Raw genomic sequence first — 26,615 nt, forward strand, 5'->3', positions numbered from 1 at the left:
ACATTGCATTTTAAAAGAATTAACGTAGACAAATAGTTGGAAGCTGGAGATAAAGAAGAAAAAAACAACAACTCAACAACATAAGGCGTTGTGTTAGATCTTTAATATTTTCAATATTTAGTTTCTTTTGTTGTCATTTAGAAATATTGCACATGATCAACATGCCTGCTTATGAGACAACACTCACATCGCTCATCCTAAAATTCCTTCTGCAGAGTAAGGACAGTTTTATTTTTAGAAGCACAATCATACAGTGCACACGCATACATGTGTGTGAATGCACAAATGTCTGTGCGGGCGTGTGCAAGTGTGCATGTGATCGCACATGCATGCAGATTGACACTTAACAGCCCTAAAGAACCCCTGTAGTAAAGTGAACTGATAGTCTACGATTACCTGTGTGTATTTATTCATATATATATATATGCATTAAAATGAGCATCCTGCATATGTTTTTCTATATATTTATATATATATATATATATATTTCCTGAATCAGCTGAGTTTATTAACAGTCTAAATGGCTGAGAAAATAGTCGCAGCGACTATAAAAATACCGTCTCTTGAGTAGAATATAGAATGAAAAATATGCTGTTGATGATGTTGAGTGGTGAAAGGAGAAGAGGTCGGTCGTGTTGACAAACTGCCTGCATGTGCCAAAACATACACATCCCCAAACACAGACATAAATGCACAAATATGGAAATACCTGTAATATATTTATATATATATATGTATATATATATATTTTTTGTCACACATCCAACTGTATACAGAGAAATAAAAGAGATACCCATAATAAGAACTACCCCCGCTCTTCAGCACAGAAGCAAAGAGCCAAAAAAAGTGCTATGCAAATAATTGTCGTTGACTTTTAGTAAGTTATACTCTCTATCTCTTCAACAATGACAATATTTGTGATTCTTTTTTTTTTTTTTTGCTGTTTTTTTTTTAAACCATAGTTCAAGATCACAACAGCTCAAACCTCTCACTTACTGACTGCACTGATTTTAATATCTATGGCACAGAGCCTTGCTCCCCCCCCCCCCCCAAGACCCACCCACCCAAACATAACCCATTTCCAAAAAAACAAAATAATAAATGTCCTATTGCACCATTTGATGGGAAAGGATAAAGTGTCGAGACGAGAGGGGGGGAGGAGGAGGAGGGGGGGAGGGCTCCAGAGTCTGCCCTCCAGGGCTGGTCTGAGTTCTGCTTTCCCTGAACTGAACCCTAACCAGAACCATCCTGAGCTACATGGCGCTTGACCCGAGACCAGTGCTTAAGGGCACTTTCTAACAACGCTCGAAGGGCTAGGAGAGTCCGAGGGGGTGGGTGGGGTGGGGGGGTGGGGGGGGTGGTGGGGGTGGAGGTAAGAAGGTGCGGGAAAACATACGGAACGAGGTTATTTTACTAAAACAATACTTTCCTGATTGAACTTGTGGCGATCCCCCGACAACAAGGGGTCGCACAAATTGTGCAAACACCTGATTTCAAAGATTTTTTTTTTTTGTACAGAAAAAAAAAAAAAAAAAAACCACAAACGCCCCTGCCCCCCCCCCCCCCCTCACCTCCCCACCTTCTGAGTCCGGCGAGGAGCCGTCGGGGGGGTAAGGTGGAGAAGGGAGGGCGCAGGCGGATTTTATCCCCTCTTTTTTGTCCAGGCTCTTCTTTTCTTCCTTCTCTTCTACTTCTTCTTCTTCTTGTTATTTTTTTTTTTATTTGTTATTTTTTTTGTCGTTTAGATTATTTTTCTTTTTATGCTGGAGAAAAAAAAGAAAAGAAAAAAAAAACACACAAATAGAGCCACAAGAGAAAGAGAGAAAAAAAAGAAAGAGAGAGAGAGGCCACAGTAAAAAAAAAAAAAAAAAAAAAAAAAAGAAAAAAAAAATAAACTGGTTATTTCCACAGCAACGATAACAAGAGAAAAGCAACATGGTTTCCATCCAGAGACGTTTGGTTAAGATCCTGCTTGTTCCTCCCCGTGCGTCTCGTTCTGTCCAGTACTGCACTTTAAGCCTCCAGGTGGCCGCCACCATTTGTCTCTTTACATAATCTCTTTACGGTGCCCGTTAACACAGGTTTACATACAGACACAGACCATCGACTCCTGCCAGGTGAAGCTCTCAGTCTGTCGTAACGGCGACAGCTAAAAGGTGCAAAGATTGGTCACACTACATCCCGGTGCTGCGACTCCGGCTCTCACTACAATCACAACGAAAGGGGGGGGGGGGGGGGGGGGCGACTGGCTTAGTCCGACCCGGGGGTTTGATTATCTTTGTGCACGAGTGTTCTCGCCGCACGGACGCGTCCGCACACGCCTGTGTTACGCGTGCGTGTGCTGTCTGTCCTGCAGCATCGAGGGGCTGTGAGATATCAGTGGAGGTCGTTGGGGTTGTGTTTGCGGCCCGACCGCGGTGCTGAGGAGCGGACGGGCGCCGAGGAGGAGGTCAAAGCCAATGGCATCTGAGGGGGGGGGGCTGGCTGGCGACAGCAAACTGCATCTGCTTGGTAAGTGACATAGTGCCTTTGTGTGTCGTGTCCTTGGTTGCGGCTCCGGTGGGGTGGGGGAGTTGGCGTTGAGTGGTGGTGGACGAACAACCAGGAGTAACAGTCTAATTTGGTTCCTGTGTGTGTGTGTGTGTGTGTGTGTGTGGGGGGGGGGGGGGGGGGGGGGTCGTGCTGGAGATTAGATGCGCACCAGTGTTGCTTGTGTGTACCAGAGCGTGTACCACAGAGTCCTGAACTCCTGCAATGTGCTGAGAGCAGACCTGGGCAAAACCTTTCAGGAAAACATTCAGGACAAATAGAGGAATCCAAGAAGCACTTGACTCGTCACGCCTCGCGTGTGCTGCCAACGCTTTAAGGTCTGATTAGACAATCGAAGCCTGTCTTGACTAGTTTTGTTATTGAGCGCTTGTGTTCTGTGTGTTTTTTTTGTTTTTTTTTTGCCCAGGTCTAGTGGAAATCAGTGCCAGGGTTCAGCCTTCTCTCTTTATCTGTCAGTGAAAACATTCTCCTGATTTACGACGATCCCTCGTTTTTCGGCTCCTCCGAGCTCTGGCCTTTTTCTCCCTGATGCTCCGTCCCTCCGTCGTCCCGCGATGCTGGACCGCAGGACGAGGAGCCGTGGGACAGGGAGGGCCCGGCCTCGGATGACCCTCCCAGCTCCAGCGTTCCCGGTGTCGCCGTCTGCATGATCTTCTGACGGACCTCGCGGATCTTCAGCTGCAGACACAACTTGGTGGGGAAGGTGTCCGGGTAGCGGGCCTGGAAGGCGGCGGTGGCCTGAGCTGGAGAGATGAGATGGAGAAAAGAGGTAGAAGGTGCGCAATCAGAAAAAAATAGATTTTAATTTTGACTTTTTACTATTAACAGTAAGGGACCAAGATATTTTCAATTTAATCAAGTTAATTGCACTGTGTGAAGAAAGGATCATGAGGTTTCTGGAACGCGTCTCACAATGAAAACCTGCATGTCGGCTGCATGGATCATTCATTTAGGAAGACATTGATGCATTTTCTCCAGACCAAACAGAAAAAGGAGCATTTTTGTGACGGGAAAAAAACATAAATGAACAGTTTATGAACAGTTCCTCAAAGGTAGTCCGGAAGGGATTCAGATTTTTGTCTCCCTACATGGCAAAATATCCTGAACCCACGGAGGGATGAGGAGGAATTTCATGGAACAAGCCCAAGCATCTTTAATGTTTTAATTTTAAGTCACTAGTGGTTCCTAGAGTCTCTAAAAGTAGAATGGGAGGCAGATCCTTTAGCTATCAGGCTCCTCTCCTGTGGAACCAACTCCCAGTTTTGGTCCGTGAGGCAGACACCCTGTCTACTTTTAAGACTAATCTTAAAACTTTCCTTTGTGACAAAGCTTCTAGTCAGAGTGGCTCATGTTACTCTGAGCTACCTCTATAGTTATGCTGCTATAGGCTTAGGCTGCTGGAGGACATCAGGGTCTATTTCTCTCACTCTGCTGAGTTCTCCTACTGCTCTCCAATCTGCATTGTTTGTTGTTATTTCAGCTTTTAACTTTTAGTTCTCTGTCATTTTTCTCTTCATTGAAGGTACACCTGGTCTGGCGTTCTGTTAGCTGTGACATCATCAGGGGAGGCAGATCATCCTCTATTACTATCTAACATAGAAAGTACTCCTGGGTCAATGTGAGCTTCTGAGCTTTCTGTGTCTCTGCTCTGTCTTCTCTAACATAGAAAGTACTCCTGGGTCAATGTGAGCTTCTGAGCTTTCTGTGTCTCTGCTCTGTCTTCTCTAACATAGAAAGTACTCCTCGGTCAATGTGAGCTTCTGTGCTTTCTGTGTCTCTGCTCTGTCTTCTCTAACATAGAAAGTACTCCTGGGTCAATGTGAGCTTCTGTGCTTTCTGTGTCTCTGCTCTGTCTTCTCTAAGCCCCAGTGGGTGGAGGCAGATGAGCGTTCACACTGAGCCTGGTTCTGGTTCTGCTGGAGGTTCTCCTCCCTGTTAAAGGGGAGTTTTCCTCTCCACTGTCGCTTCATGCATGCTCAGTATGAGGGATTGCTGCAAAGCCATCAACAATGCAGACGACTGTCCACTGTGGCTCTACGCTCTTTCAGGAGGAGTGAATGCTGCTTGGAGAGACTTGATGCAACCTGCTGGGTTTCCTTAGAGAGGAAACTTTCTCACCAACCTGGAGGATCTGATGGAAGCTGACTTTAGAAAGAGCCTTGATATGTGTTTGTAATATTTCCATTTCTTCCTTCGATTAAGTTTTATTTATATAGCACCGATTCACAAAGAGGGAAAAGTTTTAGTGAGCATGATTTTCTATGCAAATGAATAATCATTTGTTACCTGAAATAAGGGGAATCAATGGATATTAAATTCTAGAAAGTCAATGAGGGAAAAACCATGAAATATCTTTCTCTATACTTTCTGCAATCATATAGAAGAGGTTATGACATTTTCCCCATATTTCCGGCTCCTTTTATGACCTTTATTTTACTCTGATACGGGATCAGGAAAGGATCTTCCATCGCTCCTTAGAGTCACTTTTTTTTAATTCTACGAATAAAAATCTTTGACTCTCCGCGTCTATCAGTGTTTTTATCTGAGCTGAATCTACCTGAGGGAAAGAAGCCGTGTTCCTGAAACAGCTGCATGACCAGCGCCCGGCGCTGATCCAGCGTCCTCCGCAGAGACGAGTGCGGGACCCTGTCCTGGTCTCCCGGGGGGGCGTCGCCTTCCGGACCTGTTTGGACGTAAAACGGCGTCAGGGGGAGACGTTGGGAAATCTGCACCTTGGCGGCGGCGGCGGCATGCCTCCACCTGTCGCACCTGGTCTGTCGAACGTGAAGATGTCTCCCTCGCACTTGGCGGCGCTCTTCGGGGTGTTGGGCTCCGAGCTGCAGCTGGAGAGACGGCGGGTCTTCCTCCGGGGGGAGCCGGGGTCTTCCGCCGCCCCGTCCAGGTCTATTCAGGGAGAATTTAGAGAATACAGAGAAAGAGGGATGAAGAAACGAGAGGTGTTGATGCACATCAAAGCGTTCACTGCAAAAACAGAACTAAAAATAAGTAAAATGTTCTTAAAATTAGTGTATCTGTCCTTGATTTGATCAGGTAAATAAGGTGATTTGCCAATAGAATAAGATTTCTGCACTTAAAATAGGAACAATTCATCTCCATCGTCTTATTTCAAGTGCAGGATGTCTAATTATCTTAATTTAGGGGTCAAAATACTCATTCCATTGGCAGATGATCTTATTTACCTGCTCAAATCAAGGATAAAAACACTATGTTTAAGAACATTTTTGCTTATTTTTAGATCCGTTTTTGCAGTGTTTAAACCTAATTTTCACGAAAAGAGCGACTTTGCTTCTGTCATGCTCACCCGTGGAGTTGCGCCTCTTCTTGCGGTAGCTTCCCAGGATGGCTCTTGGAGAGGTGGCCAGGCTGTGCAGCGTGGGAGAGGGAAGGACCTCCTCTGGGTTAAACTCTGGGAGCTCAGCGAAGCGCTCCTCGAAGGACGACTCCGACAAGACCCTGCAGACGCAAACATGGCAGCCTCATCAGTCCACACCCGGGGTCTGACGCACCCTTCCTCTCTCGGCGCTCTGCCGACGCACGCACGCAGTAAACAGAGCTCCCACAGCGGACTCGTGAAGTTGCACTGCAAAAACGGAACTTAAAATAGGTAAAAATGTTCTTAAAATTAGTGTATTTGTCCTTGATTTGAGCAGGTAAATAATACTATTTGCCAATGGAATGAGATTTTTGCACTTGAAATAGGAACAGCTCATCTCCATCATCTTATTTCAAGTGCAGGATTTCTAATTATCTAAAATACTCATTCCAGTGGCAAATAATCTTATTTACCTGCTCAAATCAAGGACAAATACAATCATTTTAAGAATATTTGACTTATTTTTAGATCCATTTTTGCAGTGTGAAAGTTGGCTCAGAGACGAGCGTTAACAGATGGGAGTCGTTTCTCATCCCGAGGAAGCTTCGTGCCAAAGTTACAGCGCTCTCAGTTTGAAGACATGTAAGCTGTTATAACAAAGGCAACGTGTTTTTATGAGCAGATTTTAAACAGGAACGGGCATATTTTCCTTCTTTTTTTTTATATATTTGGGACGATCACAAAGTCCTAAATTATGAGAAAAATGGTTGAAATCATTATTTAAGTCTTTTCCTTCAGGGATTTGAATTGCTGTAGTGCACACTTCAAAAACAGAACTAAAAATAAGTAAAATTTTCTTTAAATGAGTGTATTTGGTCCTTGATTTAAGCAGGTAAATAAGAAGATTTGCCAATAGAATAAGATTTTTCCACTTAAAATAGGAACAACTCATCTCCATCATCTTATTTCAAGTGCAGGGTGTTTAATTATCTTATTTTAGGGGCAAAAATACTCATTCCATTGGCAGATAATCTTATTTACTGGCTCAAATCAAGGACAAATAGACTAACTTTAAGAACATTTTACTTGTTTTTAGATCCATTTTTGCAGTGCACATTTCAGTACAGAGACAACGCAAAGTGCTTTACATGATTAAAATATAGCAAAATAAAACAGAATAAAAGCAAGTTGGAATAAAATGTAGAAACAAAATAAAGCATGGGAAAATAGAAACTAAAAGCAAATATTATAAACAGTTGGACTACAAACTTTAATGATGTTTAAGTAAAACAGTTTAACTAAAACAGTTAAAATGCTTAACAAATGTGTTTTTAATCTTGATTTAAAGGAACTCAGGCTTTCTGCACTTTTACAGTTTTCTGCACTGCAAAAACGGATCTAAAAATAAGTAAAATGTTCTTAAAATTTGTGTTTTTGTCCTTGATTTGAGCAGGTAAATAATATTATCTGCCAATGGAATGAGTATTCTGACCCCCAAAATAAGATAAGATAAGCAAAAGTATTATTCCATTGGCAAATCATCTTATTAACCTGCTCAAATCAAGGACAGATACACTCATTTAAAGAAAATATTACTCATTTTTAGTTCCGTTTTTGCAGTGTGGAAGTTTGTTCCAGATCAGCGGAGCATAGGAACTAAATGCTGCTTCTCCATGTCTGGTTCTGGTTCTGCAGAGCAGGCTGGAGCCAGAAGACCTGAGTGGTCTGGAGGGTTGATGCACTGATAACAAGTCTGTGATGGATTTAGGTGCTTAAAGGTCCAAACGTGCTCAGAGATGTTAGTTTAAGAGCGTGGGGATCCTCGGATACTCACTTGTCAAGGGAGTCGGGCGTCTTTTTCAGAGGAGGAGGTCGAAACTTGTTCCTCTTAGAGGAGGAAGAGGAGGAGGAAGAGGAGGAGGAGGGGGCGTCTTTTTCTGCCGGTGGAGGGGGAGGCGGGTCCAGACCTGAGGGTGGTGGCGGCGGAGGTGGTGGGGGGGAACGAGGTCCAGCCTGGTGAGGAAAACATGGTCTCAGTGTGTCACAGAGGATAAATCTGCTTTTACAGCACAGATATTTGGCGTTTCTGACAACGACGCGTTAAAAGCCCTAAAAATAAATCCGTCTTTTATCGCCAGCAGGATGATGTTAGTTTGAAAAAACAACTTTTAATTACAGCACAGGGGGGAGTGCAAAAGATCTCATGTTTAGAAATATTAACGTTTAATAAAACAACTAGAACCACATTTACTGACGTCGCCATCAACCCCTGAAACATATTTAAAATGGACACTTTACTTCTTAAAATGATTAGGAAATACTACGACTACTGATGATTATAATAAAAATAATAATACCAATATTTATACCAATAATATTAATAATGATAATAATAATAAAGAAAATTCCAATAATACTAATAATATTAATGATGATGATGATGATAATAATAATAATAATAATAATAGTAATAATAATACCAATAATTTTAATAATAATATTAATAATAACAATAATTCCAATACTACTAATAATATTGATGATGATGATGATGATGATGATGATGATGATAATAATAATAACAATAATAATACCAATAATATTAATGATGACAATACTACTACTATTACTTCTAATAATAATAATAATACTAATACTACTGCTGCTACTACTACTACTAATAATAATAATAATGACAATAATAATTTCTCCAGGTATAATATGTGATTAAGATTTACATGTATTTTCCTTTGTATTATAATAATATAATATTATTGGATTGTCCATCCATCATCTATGGGTGGTGCCTATTAATGGTGGTTATTAATTTCTTCTAAGCTAAAAACTAAAAATAATCCTTTACATGTATCTCATTTATTTTAATTTATGAGCGGCTGAGAGTTAATCGGGGACACAGCATGAATATGGGTCAGCAGCGTCACTCAGATAAATAAAAAGTTCAGGGTTGAAAACCTTAACGAATGCTTGATGTCAGTTAGGAGAGAATCTGCAGAATATCTTGAATAAATCAGTTTTCACCTCTTTGCTGCTGCGGTCGTCTCTCTCCGTCTCCTTGTCTTCCTTCTTGTCTCTGCTCTCCTTCGTCGCTCGTTCTCGCTCTTCATCACGTTGTCGGTCTCGCTCGTCTTCATCTCCCATGTTTTCTTCCTTGATGCTCAGGCTGATGTCCTCTTCTTTTTTCACTGCAACACCAAACAGATGATTGCGACTGCGGTAAAACTACATTCATCCCAAATATTTGCGGAGATCTGAATGCCAAGGAGGAGATTTTTAATAATTAGTTATTTATATTTATTGGAAATAAATTTGTTATCATTTGGGCAAGTATTTAAACAGTCACCAGTTTTGGCCTTTTGCTCTGTTTCAAATGATAATAGGAGCTTTCGTGTATGATCCCTGATATGTAGGTATCTGTTTAACCTATACCTTCTTTGTAATTGTATAAAGGAGGGAAACGTGCCATCAGTATATAAGTCACAGAGGCAGGGGGTTCCTAGGGCCTTCCCTTCTGTAAAGGAACAATCTATAATAGAGGGAATAAAAGATGTATGTATATATATATATATATATATATATATATATATATATATATATATATATATATATATATATATATATATATATATATATGTGTATACATAACCGGGAAGTACACATGACATCATCTGCCTACTCTGATTTCTTTTGTATTTTTTTATATTCTTATTTTTTTCGCATTTTCTTTTTGATCCACTGTATATAATTGATGCACCCTTTCCTACTCCTGACTATTGACTGACTATTGAGCCGATGTGACAAGTGAATTTCTCCAATGTGAGATCAATAAAGACTATCTTATCTTATCTTACCTTAAAATGAAAAAGTGATTTAATTAGTTTCCATGTCCTAATCAGATTTGATATAATTGGGTTTTTACAGTATAATGATTTGTGTAGTGGGGTCAGGAATAGCACTATGGCAGCAGGAGAATATGGAGGGCAGGCCTGTTCTACAGTTACCCACGTAGGAGCATATAAGCATTTATTCTTTATGGCACATTCCCGGTAATACAAGATAAAGCTTAAAAGGGCCAGGCCCCCTGAAAATTTGCATCAAATATTTGTCGGCTATTCTGGGAGTTTTATAATTCCACAATAAGGGTTGAATGATACTGTACATTTTTTTGGTTAAGAACAAAGGGATGTTGTGAAAGAGGTATAAAATCTGTGGTAGAAAAATCACTTTTACAGCATTTATCCTACAGAGTGATGAAACTGGTATGAAACATTTGTGTCATATGGAGCTCTTGGGTTAATCTAACTTTTCTCTGCACGCTTTGAGCTTAGCGTGAATCTGCTGGGATTAGTTCTCACTGTTAAATGATGGACTTTAGAGACTTTAGACCTCGTAACACTTCCTGAATCGATGGGCAGCAACAGCTGCGTCACGTGTTAGGTCACTGCTGATGCCTTGCTCCTTGGCATCCTGTTAACGCTCAGCCTAGAACCGCTCGCTTTAAAGAGACAGTCTCGCTAAATGCTGATCAGTTAATCGATGCATTTGATCGACCAAACATGGATGCTTTATTTTGCACACGAGGCTTCTCATGCCTGATGCGTTTTGTTTAAATAATGGCAGCGAGGAATATGCTGAAGTTTTTTTTTTTTAGTTGATGTAGATTTGAGGTTAGATTTAGGCCCTGATGCATAAACACTTGAACTAAAGGAGGACACGGTTTTCTATTTCTGATGACGACGTTTGCAGATCACAAACAGGACCTTTACCTGCTGCGCCTCCATTCAGAAAGCCGCCCATGGAGCAGTTTGGGTTACAGCTCGATGAGCCGTCGGTGTCAGCGTCCAGCTGGCTCTCCTGTTTCACCTCCACCTCCATCCCGGGCTGAAAGGTCGCCCCTGCAGCTGCTGAACCCTGCACCGCTTTGGTTGACGGGGAAGCCGGGTTCATCGCGTCCTGGGCTGGGGAGGCGACGGCAGGCGGCACCGCCGTCATCGGGACCACGCCGGTCGGCAGGGCAAGGGTTTGTGCCGGATAGATGGCTGTTAGCACCTGAAGGGGGGACGCAAAGCAGGTTTTTAGGTTGCTGAGACACATCCTGGAGTTCAGGATTTCATTTCTTTAGCAGCTACTGAAGTAGAACTGGGCAGAGTTTCAAGAATCAAGAATAGAATTTAAGTTCTTCTTCTAATGTATAAAGCCCTTAATAATCAAGCTCCATCATATATCAGAGCTCTGATTACCCCGTATGTTCCTAACAGAGCACTTCGCTCTCAGACTGCAGGTCTGCTGGTGGTTCCTAGAGTGTCTAAAAGTAGAATGGGAGGCAGATCCTTTAGCTATCAGGCTCCTCTCCTGTGGAACCAACTCCCAGTTTTGGTCCGGGAGGCAGACACCCAGTCTACTTTTAAGACTAATCTTAAAACTTTCCTTTTTGACAAAGTTTCTAGTCAGAGTGGCTCGTGTTACCCTGCACTGCAAAAAGAGAACTAAAAATAAGTAAAATTTTCTTGAAATTAATGTATTTGCCCTTGATTTGAGCAGGTAAATAAGTTTATTTGCCATTGGAATGAGTATTTTTACCCCTAAAATAAGATAATGCGATTAGAAATCCTGCACTTGAAATAAGGTGATGGAGATGAATTGTTCCTATTTTAGGTGCAAAAATCTTATTCCATTGGCAAATAGTCCTATTTATCTGCTCAAATCAAGGAAAAATACTTTCATTTCAAGAAACAATTTCTTATTTTTAGGTCTATTTTTGCAGTGTGAGCTACCTCTATAGTTATGCTGCTATAGGCTTAGGCTGCTGGAGGACATCAGGGTCTCTTCTAGTAATTAGGTTGCAAACAACACGCTTTTTCCCATCATTTTCCATAAATATACAAGATGTTCTTGAGGATAATATTTTCTTTCGCTTGTGTAAAATGCTAATAATGATAATTGCTCCAAAACCTAAAAATACAAATAAAACATATTTATTTAAGGTTTTCAAACAAAATAAAAGATCGATCTCTTGCAGGAAGAAAAGGAAACATTTCCGATCTCATGCGGAAAATTAAGAGGAAAAAAACTACCGTATCTTTTGGTACTACTAGAAGACACATTTAAAATCTTTAAATCTTCTCAAAAATGCACGGTGCTCCTTATCTATGATCACCGTTGTGTTTACCGACTGATTTTATGTGGTACAATGTGCTCAAAAATCTGTTAAAATGTGTAAATACGACTTAGGTTAGCAATGAAGTCGCTCCTCAATGGATATTAGGAGCATTACGGTACACTGTGTCACTACCTGAGGACCCCTGAGCTGTCTACCAGACTGCCTGACTGTAATGTCTAAACTAGAAGTGCATTCATGTAAGGCAGCCTGGAGTACGCGCTAGCAACAATAAACCTAGTAAGTTAATTCAGTATAAAGTTTATTTTGGCCTTATGGTAGAAACAGGGCAGTGTAGTCCAGCTACTCTGTCCTCAACACAGGAACGGATAGAGAGCTGTGGACGTGGAGGAGAGATATTACACACTTGGGAAGAATATTTAATGCGCCTTATGGTCCGAAAAATACCGTACTTGTATTTAAAGCCCTGAAACATCTAAATTTTTTTCATCTTTACTTGTAAATGTTGCTAATTCTTGAACAAAAACGCTAAAAGAAAGAAAGAAAAGTGTTTATATATTCTTCACACGACAATGAATGAGTGGAAACTCTCCACTATGAATTTTGAACCCCATGAGGAGGTTTTGTGTGTTTCTCCTCTACCTGACGGCCTCCCTGACCCGGGGGGTTCTGCGTCTGGCAGCCGACGGGCGGAGCCGGGGCCAGCAGCGGCGGCGGGCCGACGATGGGCTGAACCAGGGTCTGCCCGGCCGGGGCGATGGCGGTGAAGCCCAGAGCTGCCAGGTGTGATGAGAGATACGCGGGGCCGGGGGGCTGAGCGCCCTGTTGGTGCGCCGCCATGGTACCGCCTGGGCTGGACTGGACGTAGGTGATCCTGAGGGAGAGAAACCTCATTAGATCTGCAAAGATTTTTCCATTCCTGTTATTGTTTTACATGCATCAATTTGACATTAGACATTAGTGCGATCATTTGTGGCCCCCGTGCTGAATTTGTGCGGCCCTCCAGCTGCATTTTAAGACAGAAAGCGCTGGTGGCTGGTGCCGATGGAAACTTTTTATGTTTAATTAGGATAAATTTATAATAGACAAGTAAAAATCTTCAGTACAACACAAAACATTTGTCTTTTAATAAGCACAATTTTTACATCAACTTTAATTTCATAGTAAATAGGACGACTTTTACTCAAATGAAGATTTTGGTGCCTTAAAATCTGATTGGTATTAATTTAATAAAATAGGCTTAATACAGCTTAATAATTTTTTTTTATAATTTTCATATTTTGTCGGGCGGGTTAAAGGAAAATCACAATATTTTTGTTTATGTTGTTTATTTGTATTCATCTTTTAGCCATCTAGTGCTTTTGATTTAACAATTTTGGCCCAAAAGGCAAAAAGTTTGGACACCGCCAAATTAGACTGAAAATTTCTTAAACACTGCTGGGTTTCCTTAGAGAGGAAACTTTTTGACCAATCTATCAATATTGGATTAAATTTGACATGAATTAGCGCTATATGAATAAAATGTAATTGAATTAAAGTTTTCGCACACAAGGGCAAAAAATGTGGCATTTCTGCAGTTTTTTTATCTCAATACTATATCTGCACAGCAATTTCCCCCTCAGAATCATACCAGTGGTTAACTTTTTGGTTAGTCTAGTCTCTTCTAGTAATAAGGTTGTAAACAACACGCTTTTTCCCATTATGTGCCATAAATATACAAGATGTTCTTAAGAATGATGTTCTCTTTCACTTGTGTAAAAATGCTGATAATTGCTCCAAACTTCGTAATTAGATGCGTTATTATAAATAAATAAATTGTGTGTAAATTGCATTTAAATTCAAGCAGAAAAACAACCGCTGAAAAAGTGATGACATTATTGAACCATTTCTCCAAGCGCCTCTTTTACATTCAAGCCACGTTTTAAGGTTTCAGCTTCAAAAAGCTGCGCTCAGGTGTAGCGCCTGTTCTGCAGACCTGGTGGGCGGGGAGGTCAGAAGAACGCTCTGCGGGGGGGCGGCTCCGGGACCCATCACTGTTGCCATGGACACAGGGAAGGGCCCCCCCGCGGGCACGGCTGCGGCGGCACCCGGGTGGACGCTGGTCTGCACTACGGGCATGGGAGCGATATGGATGATCTGGAGGGAGAAACAAAGGCAGGGAGGTTAGAAACGTCTTGAGCTGCACATTTAATAAATGTTACGTCTGAATTCTCATAAATGCAACACCACAGAAATCCCAAACAGCTCCTGAAAATGAGAGAATAACCAGTGTTTGCGTTATCGATAAACAATATATCTTCATGCTTTTGGAAATATGTGAGTGTCAAACATTTCAAACCGCCTCTAACTGTGCATCGCCGCAGGTTAGGAATCCAAACTTGCCACGCTTCTCCTGAAATATTACATGAACATTTAATGACCATCTTTCAGTGTTTTAATATTTACTAACAGTTTTCCTTTAATCATTCGCTGCGAAAAGGGAACGAAAAGTAAGTGAAATTTTCTTGAAATCGGTGTATTTTTCCTTGATTTGAGGAGCTAAATAAGACTATTTGCCATTTTTGCACTTAAAATAAGAACAATTCATCTCCATCATCTTATTTCAAGTAATTATCTTATTTTAGGAGTAAAATACTCATTCCATTGGCAAATGGTCTTATTTAGCTGCTCAAATCAAGGAAAATATACTAATTTTTAAGAAGATTTTACTTACTTTTAGTTCAATTTTTGCAGTGTTTAACATTTAATTTACCGTCTAAAACTCTTGTGTAGGGCTGCACAATTAATCGCATTTGCAATATAATCGCAATTTAAAAAAAACGCAATTTCCAAATCACAGAGGTCTGCAATTCTTGGCTATGTAACAATTAGTGGATCAGACGTGTCCTTAAAGTGTCAGTAATTATGTTTAAAGTGGGTTTGCCTCCACATGGAAGGGAAGACAGTTGCAGCAGTGCGATAATCTAATTTTATTACTTGTTTTAGAGTTTATATAATCTTACTGTTTTACCAGAAACTTTCAGGAATCTCACCATAGCATTAAGAACTGGTCAATCAGTTTAATATATAGACTTCCTTGTTGGTTGCACTTTGGACTTTATGTTCAAATCAATTAAAAGCTGTTCTATTTAATAATATTTTGATTAATAAAAACATTAAAAGTTCTTGTTTTAAATAGTCCTTGTTGACAAACATCTTTATCTAGAGGCCGTTTTTGTTGCTTGTGGTTAATGAAGAGAAAAGTCAAAATCAAATTGCAGTTTTGGTTGAAATATCTCGTAGGCAGAACGCAATCATTTCTTCAGATTAGATTAGATTACCTTTATTGTCCCAAAGGAAATTTGATTTGGGTACAGACTCTGGCTGCTACATAGTCCAAACTATGTGTCACACCGCATTCACACATAAAAACACTGCTATAGAAATTTATGCTCCGAGTTGAGACGCAGCGGCTCTTTTAGCGCCTAGTCTGCATTGATTTGTTGTTTGTATATGTTTAAAAAGATGTGATAAATTAAACTGAAAAGAAAATAATAATAATCGCATTAAATCGCAATATTAAGCTAAAACAAAATAATTGCAATTAGATTATTTTCTAATCGTTCAGCTCTACTCCCCCTGCTTTGTACTGTTTTGAAAAACCATCCAACGTAATATCGATCTAGTTAGGAATTTAAATATGCTTCAATCAGCAGTTTATAATCGATTTGTTTACATTTTACCCAGACAGGTTGGCTTATTTCTCAGCTGAACGGTGCAGCACGAATAATTAAAAGTTGGGGAACAGCTTTTGATTTATTCTGGTCTCGTGACGTTCTGATGTGGTTCGGGCGTTCTCACCTTATTTCCCGCTGCAGCGCCGTTCTGTACAGGAAGAGGCGGAGCCACCAGGGAGATGGAGGGCTGAGGAGGCGTGGAGCCCGTCCTCACTGCTGCCACAGGAACCAGCCTCTTGCTCTGCATCACCGGCGACTGGGCTTGGACTAACGAGCCAGACGGAGACAGAGAAGAAGAGAAGAAGAGGTGAGAGGAGGCTGCAGGTGGTGATAGAACCATGGCTCAGAGTGGTGGGGGCTTATTTCTAATAAGCGTTTTTATTCCCTCTTTATGTAAATAAATGCATTTTTTTTTTAAGATAGAGAAGACAGGAGAAGGTTAATGTGAGGACTGGACCACTGAGAAGGAGCTGCTTCTGGACGGCAGATTACCGTCGCCTCCTGTCTCACCTCTGGTCTCTCTCACGCCGACCCCCACCCCCGGATGCACCCCATTGGTCGGCAGGGGGAGGACGTGATGGTGGGTGCGCTGAGGCAGGGGTGGGGTCTCGGTGGGCGGGACGTGCTGGGCCTGCGGTGGAGGTTTGATGGAGGAGGTGGGGTGTAGGTTTAATATTTTTCCCGAAAATGAGATGTAGCAAATCCCGGGAAAAGACGACGTATTTCCCGGGAATCCCGGGAAAACGCATCAAAGAAAAATGCATCCCTCGCTTCACCATGTCTTGAAATATATCGGCCAGTTTTTTTTTTTTTTTTTCGTTCATTGGCAAAACCTCTAACCTGTTGGGAGATTTCAGAGGGATTCTTGGGAAGAATATGTCCATCTCTCTTAAGTGCTGATCTGAGATAGTCGCATTTTGCCATACTATTAAACGTAAATCCATCAAAAGCTGCCATCTCCGCTAGTATTTCACCAAGCGACTTGCTAGCTTTGCTAAAGTAGCCATCTGTGAAACTGTAGTAACTGTGAAAATGTAGTGTAATACATACATGACCACTAGGAAGCGCTGTTACCATTTGAGAATGTTATTGACCGTAGAAGAAGAGTGAGCGGTAGTAGGAAGAGAGCCGAAAGAGAAAAAGAGCCTGTTGTGGAGCTGTACGGTGTTCGTGTCTGGAAATAATAAAAGGTCTCCTGTAATTTACCACAGACGTTTTGTTGATGGGCTTTCTTCAGGAACTTTCCTATGCTAAGATTTTAAATGTCTGCGCTATCCACTTGTCGACCCCCCAGAACACCAGACAATCCGGTCACACAACATGCACTTTGCGTTTTCATTTTCAACCTTTTTAAAATGCTCCCATACAAAGCTGGCAGTAGACATCCTCCTTAGGCTGTACAGCGGTAGGCTACTGAATGCAACGTAAGACAACAATAGACGCGCGCACTGAGCGCACTCCAATAGGAGCGCACTGGATTATTTTATTTTTTTTACTTCCATTTCCCGTTTCCCGTCATAACATTTCCCGGGAATCGGAAAATAGTTTTGATCAGATTTCCCGGGAATCCCGTCTCCCGGGATTAAACCCTAGGGGGGTGCAGCTGGAGGGGAGGGTGAATTTGAGGCTGTGGGGTGACGAGCTGCAGGGGCGGCGCAGCGGGGGGGATCAGGCTGCCTTCCCCCACAGCGGTTACACTAGGTGGACCTGGGGGGAAGGATGATGAAAGGTACCCACCCCCTCCGGCTCCGCCCATCAGAAGGTTGGTCTTCTTCTCCTGCTGGAGCGCCACGGCGCCATCCGCGGGTTTGCTGGCGATGGGGACGGGAGCGCTGACGACCGGCCGCACCACACTGGTCGCCGCTGTTGGAATCGTCCGGTTCCCGCTGAGGACCTGCTGGAGCGGGGCGACGGTCTGCCCTCCTCCTCCTCCTCCTTCTCTGGATGACGATTCCTTCATCCTGGGCTCCTCTTCCCCTCCGTCCAGGCCCCTCTTCCTCGCCCCGTCCGCTCCGTCTCCAGGACTTCCTGGCTCTCCGTTCCCCCTGGAGGGGGAGTCGGCGTGGGGGGTGGAGGGCGAGGAGCAGAGGAGGGAGGAGCGAGCCTCTGGCTGGAGGCTAAGCTGGAGGAGGGAGAGAAGCGCAGGCGTCAAAGAGGGGAATTTCTGTTTCCGGCTCAGATTAAAAAACACAGACAGTTCTCCAGAGCCGGACGTGATAAAAGAGATTCTCGAAAATTTCACGGCATGTGATGAAAAACACAATTCCCAGAGTCTAAAAACCGAATCTGCAGCCGAGCCGAACCTAAATCCAGACGTTTGGTTAAAGAGAAGCTGAAGTGTGTCTGTTGTTCCCTTTGACTCGTGCTTGATTATTTAATGTTTACATCTTTTATCCTCTTTTATCAGTTCTCCAGTAAGCTGACACTGTTTTGTTTTGTCTTGTTGATTTTTGTTTTTGTTGTATTTGTTTACTTTTTGTTGTTGTCTTTTTTTCTGTCTTGGCTGTTTAATTCTGAAAAACCACAAATACATTTATATTAAAAAAAAGAAGTAAAACTACACTGCAAAAACGGAACTAAAAATAAGTAAAACGTTCTTAAAATGAGTGCATTTGTCCTTGATTTGAGCAGGTAAATAAGATGGTTTGCCAATGGAATAAGATTGTTGCACTTAAAATAGGAACAACTTATCTTCATCATCTTATTTCAAGTGCAGGATGTCTAATTATCTTATTTTAGGGGTCAAAATACTCATTCCTTTGGCAGATCGTTTTATTTACCTGCTCAAATCAAGGACAAATACACAAATTTTAAGAACATTTTACTTATTTTTAGATCCGTTTTTGCAGTGTACAAACTGGTGCAGAAAGAGAACTAAAAATAAGTAAAATTTTCTTGAAATGAATGTATTTGCCCTTGAGGTAAACAAGATTATTTGCCAATAGAATGAGTATTTTTACCCCTAAAATAAGATAATTAGATATACCGCATTTGAAATAAGATGATGGAGATGAGTTGTTCCTATTTTAGGTGCAGAAATCTTATTCCATTGGCAAATAGTATTATTTACCTGCTCAAATCTAGGGCAAATACATTAATTTCAAGAAAATTGTACTTATTTTTAGTTCTATTTTTGCAGTGTACAGGTTTCTAACGACACCAGAAATGTTCAAATGTCTGGAAAGCTGAGAATAAAGTCGGGTCTGAAGTGCGTTTCTTCAACTGTCAAGTAAAATTATTAGAAACACTAAATTATTTAAATGTATCTGAACCTCTTGTGTTCATCTACAGGGAATTTTGCTCACGAGTAACTTTGAAACTGAGTTAATTTCTGTTTCTGTTAATTTATCCAAGCGAAAAGTTGATCTTGTTTCAAGACGTTATGTCAGGTTTTCTGACTTTGCATCAATTTAACACCCTGGGATTGTTTTTATTATAAAAGTCAACATTTTATTAAGCTTTTTTCCCCCCTGTGAGGTAAGGAGGAGATCAAAAGAAAAAGTGGAAAAAGTGGAAAAAAGACTATAAAAAAAGAGAAAATAGAAAACTAAAAAAAGGATAAAAAGGGCTAAAGCCAAGCATTAAACTGTTTAAATCATGGTATAAAAAGTAGATTATAAATGGATAACATGCTTAAAACTGTATTATTATTATTGCTTTTATTGGCAGTAGTACTGTTACTGTTATGTACATATAATGCATCACATATCATTACCATTTTATTCCATATCTTGTTTGTTTTTTCCCCCTTATTCTGCTTTTTCTTTTACCATTCTTTATAGGTTGAAACATATTTAATATATTAATAAATAGATAAATAAATATGCTAATCTGATTGCAGGCAGCATGTTTTTAACTTTATGATCTTTATCGTTGCGCTGGGAATCCTTTCATTAGTTACTAAATATGGCGGTACATGGAGACCGTATCATAATTATCTGCAGAAAGAAATTGCATCTTTCATTTTTATTAATTTAAATATACAGTATGAAACAGTAATTGGCAACTGAGTACCTGAGAAAGAAAGGTTGTTGTTTTGTTAAGGAAAAAGTACCCCTATTATTTATTTCTATTTAAAAATAAACAATTTGACTTTCTTAGAAAGGTTCTATTAAAAATGTCCTTTAATTGGTTGCACATACACACATATGAACATGCTGTTACTAATATTTTTATTTTCACTTCTCTTTTCTTTTTCCTCTGAAGTTTATACACTTATACGGAATGTCTGCACAATGTGAGTGAGTGAAACCGAAGAAAAATTCCTCGTTTGTGCGCACAATCACTGCCAACAGAGCTGATTATGGTTCAAAATGTTGCAACGTACTCACTTTTACTTCCTTACATACCTCATCCTGTTAAGATTTTCACTCTTGCTGCATCTTTGAATTAGATTTAAGGCTTTATATTTATATTTACATTGCATGTTTCTTTCAAACTAAATACCCGACACAATGCAGGGATTCCTCTGGGAATTTTCTAAGCCGTGTTTTTTTTTATTGTCTAATTTGCATAGGATTTGATACATTATTAAATTGAGGGAATTATTTTAGTGCAACACTTTCAGAGACAAAAATGTCTAGTTTTAAAAACTATATTTACGAGGCAGCAGCAGCAGTGGTGTGCCTGTGATACAGCGCTGAGGGAAGTTAAACCCTCGTAGCAGTTCTTGCTGCTGCCTCGATACAGTGATTCCAGATCGACTGGTGCTTTCCAGTAAAGTTGCCATAAAAACACTAAAGGTCACTAAAAGTCATTGTTGCTAGTTGCTTTTTGAAAGAAAACTGCTAGTGGGGTCTGAAACTTCGCTAAATATAGCAGGAAAAAGATTAAATGGCCAACACTGGACTGTCGTCTCTAGTTTTCCTTCCCTCCTTAGAGCCACGCATCGCATGGCAGCTGCTAGAAACTTTGAAGCCAGACGGGAAAAGCTGGTGGTGTTGGTTTTTCAAAATATGGTATTTATGATATTTAAATTCAATTTAAACTCGGATTTTGGTTGGTATAAGTGTGCATATATAGGCTACACACTGTGGCGTCTCTACATTTGGGGCCTGACCTCACCAGATGTCGCTGTGGAGCTCGATGTTCACAATAATCAGTGGGACATGATCGTTCAATTAAGAGTGTTAAAAAAACAGATTACCTTAGTAATAAAGTTCTGTTATAAACATTTGTGTCTATATATTTAGGTCTGCCAGAAAACTAACTAGCTCAGCAGCTAAACCCTCTTGAGGTGCCTTGATATTGAAGCCGGTCCACCAACGTTTGTTTAAATAATGAACATCTGAAATCACAGTGAGCATGCCCAGTACGCTCTCAGTAAACAGCCGTGGGGCACAAATCCCACGGACCTAAGCTCGGATCGTCCAATCAAAACACTGGAAATGCAGACGTTATGTTCTGCTGGATAGATAGACCATCTAGTGTTGGTTGTCCTTTGTTGGCTCAATGAAGGATTTATGTGAATCTTTTCTGTTCAATAAATTAACTTTATTAATGAGCGTTCATTTGTAATTTTATGTCTAAAAATGTAACAACATTTAACTCATATAAAATGGCATTTCTAGTGTGTTGGCTTAGGCTAATTTATCTGTTTCATTTAAAATTGATCAAAGTCAGGTTTTTGTGCCAGAGACGCCACTGGCTCTACATAATACAGGGTATATATATATAACTCATGTACTCTACATTGTTTTTACATATTTCAAAAGAAAAATTCATTCTGAAGGTGTGGCGGCTTTTATTTTGCGGTGGCAAGGCGCCACGATCAATTACATGTAGCGCGGGAAACCCTGCAATGAGTAATCGTCGCCTAACCTGTCCGTCCGGTTCGTCTTCGTCGCTGTCTGTCACTCTCTCCTTGCACTTGAGGTCAATGGAGCCTTCAGGGCACGAATCCTCTGAGGGTGGAAATACGAGACGCTTTAACGATACAATAACATTACAGCAGAGGACACTTTGAGCACCATGTCACACCACGATTAACAAGAAATAAATCCTCTGATCTTTACCAGGCCTTATAAGGAGGACAATTTAATATTAGATTGACAACAAAGTGATTACTTTCTGACTCAACGGCTTGTAGTTTTTAATTGTTTGGAGTTTGTAAAAAATGGTTTCTATCGGGCTGTAGCAAAGATTCAACGTTTGGGTGGATCCTTAATAGGTTTCTGTTTAACTAAGGGAACTTACAGTAATGGACCTGGATAGCTGAGATTAGCTGTGGTCCACCTGTGAACAACCTTTCTCTCCTGAAATGGTTTGGAGGTGGACCTGTAAGCCTTCAGATGGATCAGGGCAGCAACAGGTGCTTCTCTAAGGTCGTTGCTGAGGTCTTTCCACCATGGCTTCATAAAAAGCCAAACCTGGACGCTCCAGACCAACGAATTGCCTACAACTCCAGCTGGTCACACTAATTATGAGCAGCTGGACCTCGCTTACAGGTGCTGGACGTATAATTAGAATATCATGAAAAAGGAGATTTTTTTTTCTTCAGTAATTCCATTGAAAAAGTGAAACTTGTATATTATATCCATTCGGTCTGTGAACACCACGTCACTGGTGAAGAGGGCACAGACACGCTTGTACTTCCTGCGGAGGATGAGGAGAGCCCACCTGCCCCCGCCCATCCTCACGACTTTCTACAGAAGCACCATAGAGAGCATTCTGACCAGCTGTCTCTCTGTGTGGTGTGGAGGCTGCAGTGCCTCTGACTGGAAGAATGTGAGGAGAGTGGTGAGGACAGCAGAAGGGATCATCGGGGCTCCTCTTCCCTCCATTAAGGACATTTTATCTCAGCGCTGTGTGTCTCGAGCCCGTAACATCATCAGGAACCCCTCACACCCCCACCATGGACTGTTCTCCCTGCTGCCTTCTGGAAAGAGGTTCCGCAGCATCCGCTGCAGGTCCTCCAGGTTCTGCAAAAGCTTTTTCCCTGCTGCCATCAGACTGTTGAACTGCTGAAGCTATAACTGGGCTCTGTATCACATGTGTCCTGCATTGTTTACATCTTAATTGCTGTACTGTGAAGTCACTGCTGCACTTTATCCTGAAACTATCATGCAAAGTTACTTTATTCTGAAATCCACTGCAATTCACTGAAACTCTCAAGTTGTATGCAAACGAAATTTCGTTCTGTACGCACTCTGTGCATACAAAATGACAATAAAGTGTCTAAGTCTAAGTCATTACGCACAGACGGTTAATTTTTTTATTTAGATGATTATAACTGACAACAAATGAAATTCAGTCTCTCAGAAAAATGGAATATAATTAAAAGGTCCAACATTGAAGACACCAGGTGCCACACTCTAATCAGCTAATTAACTTTAAACACCTGCAAAGGCCTTTAAATGGTTCTGTAGGCGTGCTGCTCAGACTGTCCAGCTGGCCAACATCTCTGGAAATCCTTTTTTGTTTTGGTCTTTAGTAATATTTTCTAACACACTGAATTTGGGGTTTTCATTAGTGGTCAGTTATAATCATCAAAATTACAAGAAATAATTGTGTAATTAATGAATAAAAAAATACAAGTTTCACTTTTTGAATAGAATTAGTGGAAGAAAATCAACGTTTTCCTGATATTGTAATTATATGACCAGCTCAAAGAAGCTGTGAAAGCCATTAGTTTTATTGTTCTATCTGGTTCTGCTGACGGAGTCGTTGGTTTTCATTTTGTGGCGATGCACAGAACGGGTAAAGCAGAACCAGTGTTGCAGCTGCAGAACATGCAGCGTGGAAAACGCGAACGGCCGGCCTTGAAACTGATAGTATCACTGCAACCAAACTGTAATCTCTGGGCTATTTTAGCTGTAACGCAGCTTAGTGGCGGCACTCACCAGATGACAGGTCTGCCTGGTTTTTCACCACCGACGTCTTTCGCTCTGACTAAGGAGGCCGAATTTCCTGACCATCACGAGAACTGAAACCACCACTTTGTGGTAATGAAAAAGTCTCTCTCTCTCTCTCTAAATGCTGCTTACTCAGCCCGGCTAACTCACCCATCACATCGTCGTCTCCTTCTTCTTCACAGATGACCATGCGTTCCTCATCGCTGGTCACATCCTCGTTGGCTCCACCTTGGTACAGCGACTGAGGCGCCGCTCGGTTTCGAAACAAGCTGGTTCCGTCCTCCTGATAGAGTAGAAGGAGGGGGGGGGGGCAGAATAATGCTAAATGTTCAGATAATTTTATTAGAATAATCAGGCAAATTTTGCAAACATGAGACACAGTATTTGTTGGTTGAAAACAGGCAAGAGAACATGAAGTTTAGAGTTGAAATAACAACAAACAATGCAGATTGGAGAGCAGTAGGAGAACTCAGCAGAGTGATAGAAATAGACCCTGATGTCCTCCAGCAGCCTAGGCCTATAGCAGCATAACTATAGAGGTAGCTCAGGGTAACATGAGCCACTCTGACTAGAAGCTTTGTCACAAAGGAAAGTTTTAAGATTAGTCTTAAAAGTAGACGGGGTGTCTGCCTCACGGACCAAAACTGGGAGTTGGTTCCACAGGAGAGGAGCCTGATAGCTAAAGGATCTGCCTCCCATTCTACTTTTAGAGACTCTAGGAACCACCAGCAGACCTGCAGTCTGAGAGCGAAGTGCTCTGTTAGGAACATACGGGGTAATCAGAGCTCTGATATATGATGGAGCTTGATTATTAAGGGCTTTATACGTTAGAAGGAGAATTTTAAATTCTATTCTTGATTTAACAGGAAGCCAATGAAGGGAAGCTAAAATAGGAGAAATATGATCCCTCTGGTTGATTTTCATCAGAACTCTTGCTGCAGCATTTTGGATCAGCTGAAGACTTTGAACTGCATTTTGTGGACTTCCTGATAGTAAAGAATTACAATAGTCCAGCCTTGAAGTAACAAATGCATGGACCAGTTTTTCAGCATCACTCCTGGACAGAATGTTTCTAATTTTAGCGATATTCCGGAGGTGAAAAAAGGAAACTCCTGTTTATTATGGGATTTAATTGACATGCTTTAGTCAAAAATAACACTAATCTTATCTTTCCTTATTTATACAGCTGAACTGACATCAATATATCGGCCCTTTTCGTGATGGCAGCCATTTTGTAACATTATTATCAGCCATGATAAGTAAAACTGGGGCGATATGAATAACAGATGTTAGGGGAGGGGGATGGGGGTGTTGGCCATGTGATATTTGTTTCGTCATGTGACAATTGAGGTTTGTCAATCAATTTTGAAAGCTCATCAGTAATTGACCAATCAGCGATCATAAAAGTCAAACGGCGTTTACCTGTATTAAAATATTGGTAAATATCAGCCAATATTAACTAGTTACAAAGTGGCCAATAAGAAACGTTTGGGCAAAAAGTGTATCTGAGGACAGGAGGTCTACAAATCTGACCCGGTTACACCGGTTCTGTCTGAAAGAATTGGCCAGAATTTCAGCAAACTATGGTGAGAAGCTGGTGGGAGGAAATTTGACCTAAACCTACAGGTTAAAAGGGAACTCTACCAAATAATAAGTAAGTGTATGAAAGCTTCTGGCTTTACTACACTGCAAAAACGGATCTAAAAATAAGCAAAATGTTCTTAAACATAGTGTTTTTGTCCTTGAATTGAGCAGGTAAATAAGATCATCTGCCAATGGAGTAAGTATTTGGAACCCTAAATTAACATAATTAGACATCCTGCACTTGAAATAAGATGATAGAGATGAATTGTTCCTATTTTAAGTGCAAAAATCGTATTTTATTGGCAGATCATCTTATTTACATGCTCAAATCAAGGACAGATACACTCATTTTCAGAAAATTTTACTTATTTTTAGTTCAGTTTTTGCAGTGTAAAAGTTATAACTAGGAAAAAAAAGACCTAAAACAGGAAAAGTTGCCTGATTTCATGTCAGGAAGTGAGAAAAAAAAAAGGGCTCAGTGTGATTCTGTTCAAGGCACGAAAGCTTCTGCTTTCAACTGTATAAGAGACTCAGTTTCAGATTAAAAGCTGGTAATAAGATCTGAGACTCAACGCTGAAATGGAAACGAAGGCTTAGCAGAAATGCCAAGATGGGCGTCTTATATTCACACCTTTTTTTTATACCAGTTACAAAATGAGCAGGAAAGTTTCATAACGTCCCACGTAGTAGTTTTTGCACTTTTGCTGACAAACACAACAAGACAACTCGGTTGGCTCTGAAAGGCACCGTCGGCGCGCCGCGAGCGCTAACCGAGCGTCCTGAAGGAGGCGAGCCGGCATGCAGACGGCACTCCCCTGCCACTCGCAGCGTTGCAGCAACACGGCCGTCTGAGAGCAGCGGAGGCGAAAGCTTTTGAAGCTGCAGCCTGCAACCCCCCCCCCCCCCCTCCTCCCACAGCACTTTCAGGGACCCGGGGAGAGTCCATTTCATCTCCTTTTTCATTTTACTTGTGGAGCTCAAATCAAACAGCTCTGTGGTTTGAACAACAAGCGGATACAGAAATAGTCCATGCTTTTAATGCACCGGTTGTAAGCTGTGTTTTTTTTTTTCCCACTGCTATTTCATTCATCTTCAATACTGTGCAAAAAAAAAAATCATAAAATATCAACCATATTTCTGTATATTTCTGGTCCAAGCAGCCAGACTGTGTTGTAATATTTAAAGGTGGTTTTGGTCAGTGGTTCTTTAGGCTTTCTGGTGGTCTTTGGCTGCTTTTTTATTTTATTTTTAGTCACCATTTGCAGAGAATGTGTTAGCTCATAAACATTATAAGGAAATATAATTTCACAGGTCGTTGTAGATTTATGAGGTGGATTGCATATGATACAGACTTTCCACCTAATATATTAGATAGTAGATTTAAATTGTGGGGAAAATGGTGCCCAATATGCATTGGGAGGTTTTAAATAAACAAGCAGTGC

The 26,615-nt window shown here is 41.0% G+C and overlaps 1 protein-coding gene across 5 annotated transcripts in view; it reads right to left on the reverse strand.

Moving 5' to 3' along the window:
- Positions 1 to 2,901: 2,901 nt before the first annotated feature.
- Positions 2,902 to 26,615, reverse strand: part of cica (capicua transcriptional repressor a) — a 69,011-nt gene continuing 45,297 nt past the window's right edge. For 4 of the 5 annotated variants that reach the window (XM_036145788.1, XM_036145785.1, XM_036145786.1 and 1 more), the window contains exons 10-22: positions 23,740 to 23,872; positions 21,557 to 21,639; positions 17,474 to 17,858; positions 15,861 to 16,003; positions 13,996 to 14,156; positions 12,663 to 12,894; positions 10,669 to 10,951; positions 8,924 to 9,087; positions 7,719 to 7,897; positions 5,873 to 6,024; positions 5,311 to 5,454; positions 5,108 to 5,233; positions 2,902 to 3,293 (exon numbers count right to left, since the gene is read on the reverse strand). In XM_036145788.1, the coding sequence (XP_036001681.1) occupies positions 3,025 to 3,293; positions 5,108 to 5,233; positions 5,311 to 5,454; positions 5,873 to 6,024; positions 7,719 to 7,897; positions 8,924 to 9,087; positions 10,669 to 10,951; positions 12,663 to 12,894; positions 13,996 to 14,156; positions 15,861 to 16,003; positions 17,474 to 17,858; positions 21,557 to 21,639; positions 23,740 to 23,872 (2,454 nt within the window). In that variant the 3' untranslated portion in view covers positions 2,902 to 3,024. The remainder of the gene's footprint in view (positions 3,294 to 5,107; positions 5,234 to 5,310; positions 5,455 to 5,872; positions 6,025 to 7,718; positions 7,898 to 8,923; positions 9,088 to 10,668; positions 10,952 to 12,662; positions 12,895 to 13,995; positions 14,157 to 15,860; positions 16,004 to 17,473; positions 17,859 to 21,556; positions 21,640 to 23,739; positions 23,873 to 26,615) is intronic. The other variant, XM_036145789.1, reaches the window with a different exon arrangement.

Source organism: Fundulus heteroclitus, chromosome 13 (genome assembly GCF_011125445.2).
Source record: "Fundulus heteroclitus isolate FHET01 chromosome 13, MU-UCD_Fhet_4.1, whole genome shotgun sequence".
In the NCBI taxonomy this organism is placed as follows: Eukaryota; Metazoa; Chordata; class Actinopteri; order Cyprinodontiformes; family Fundulidae; genus Fundulus; species Fundulus heteroclitus.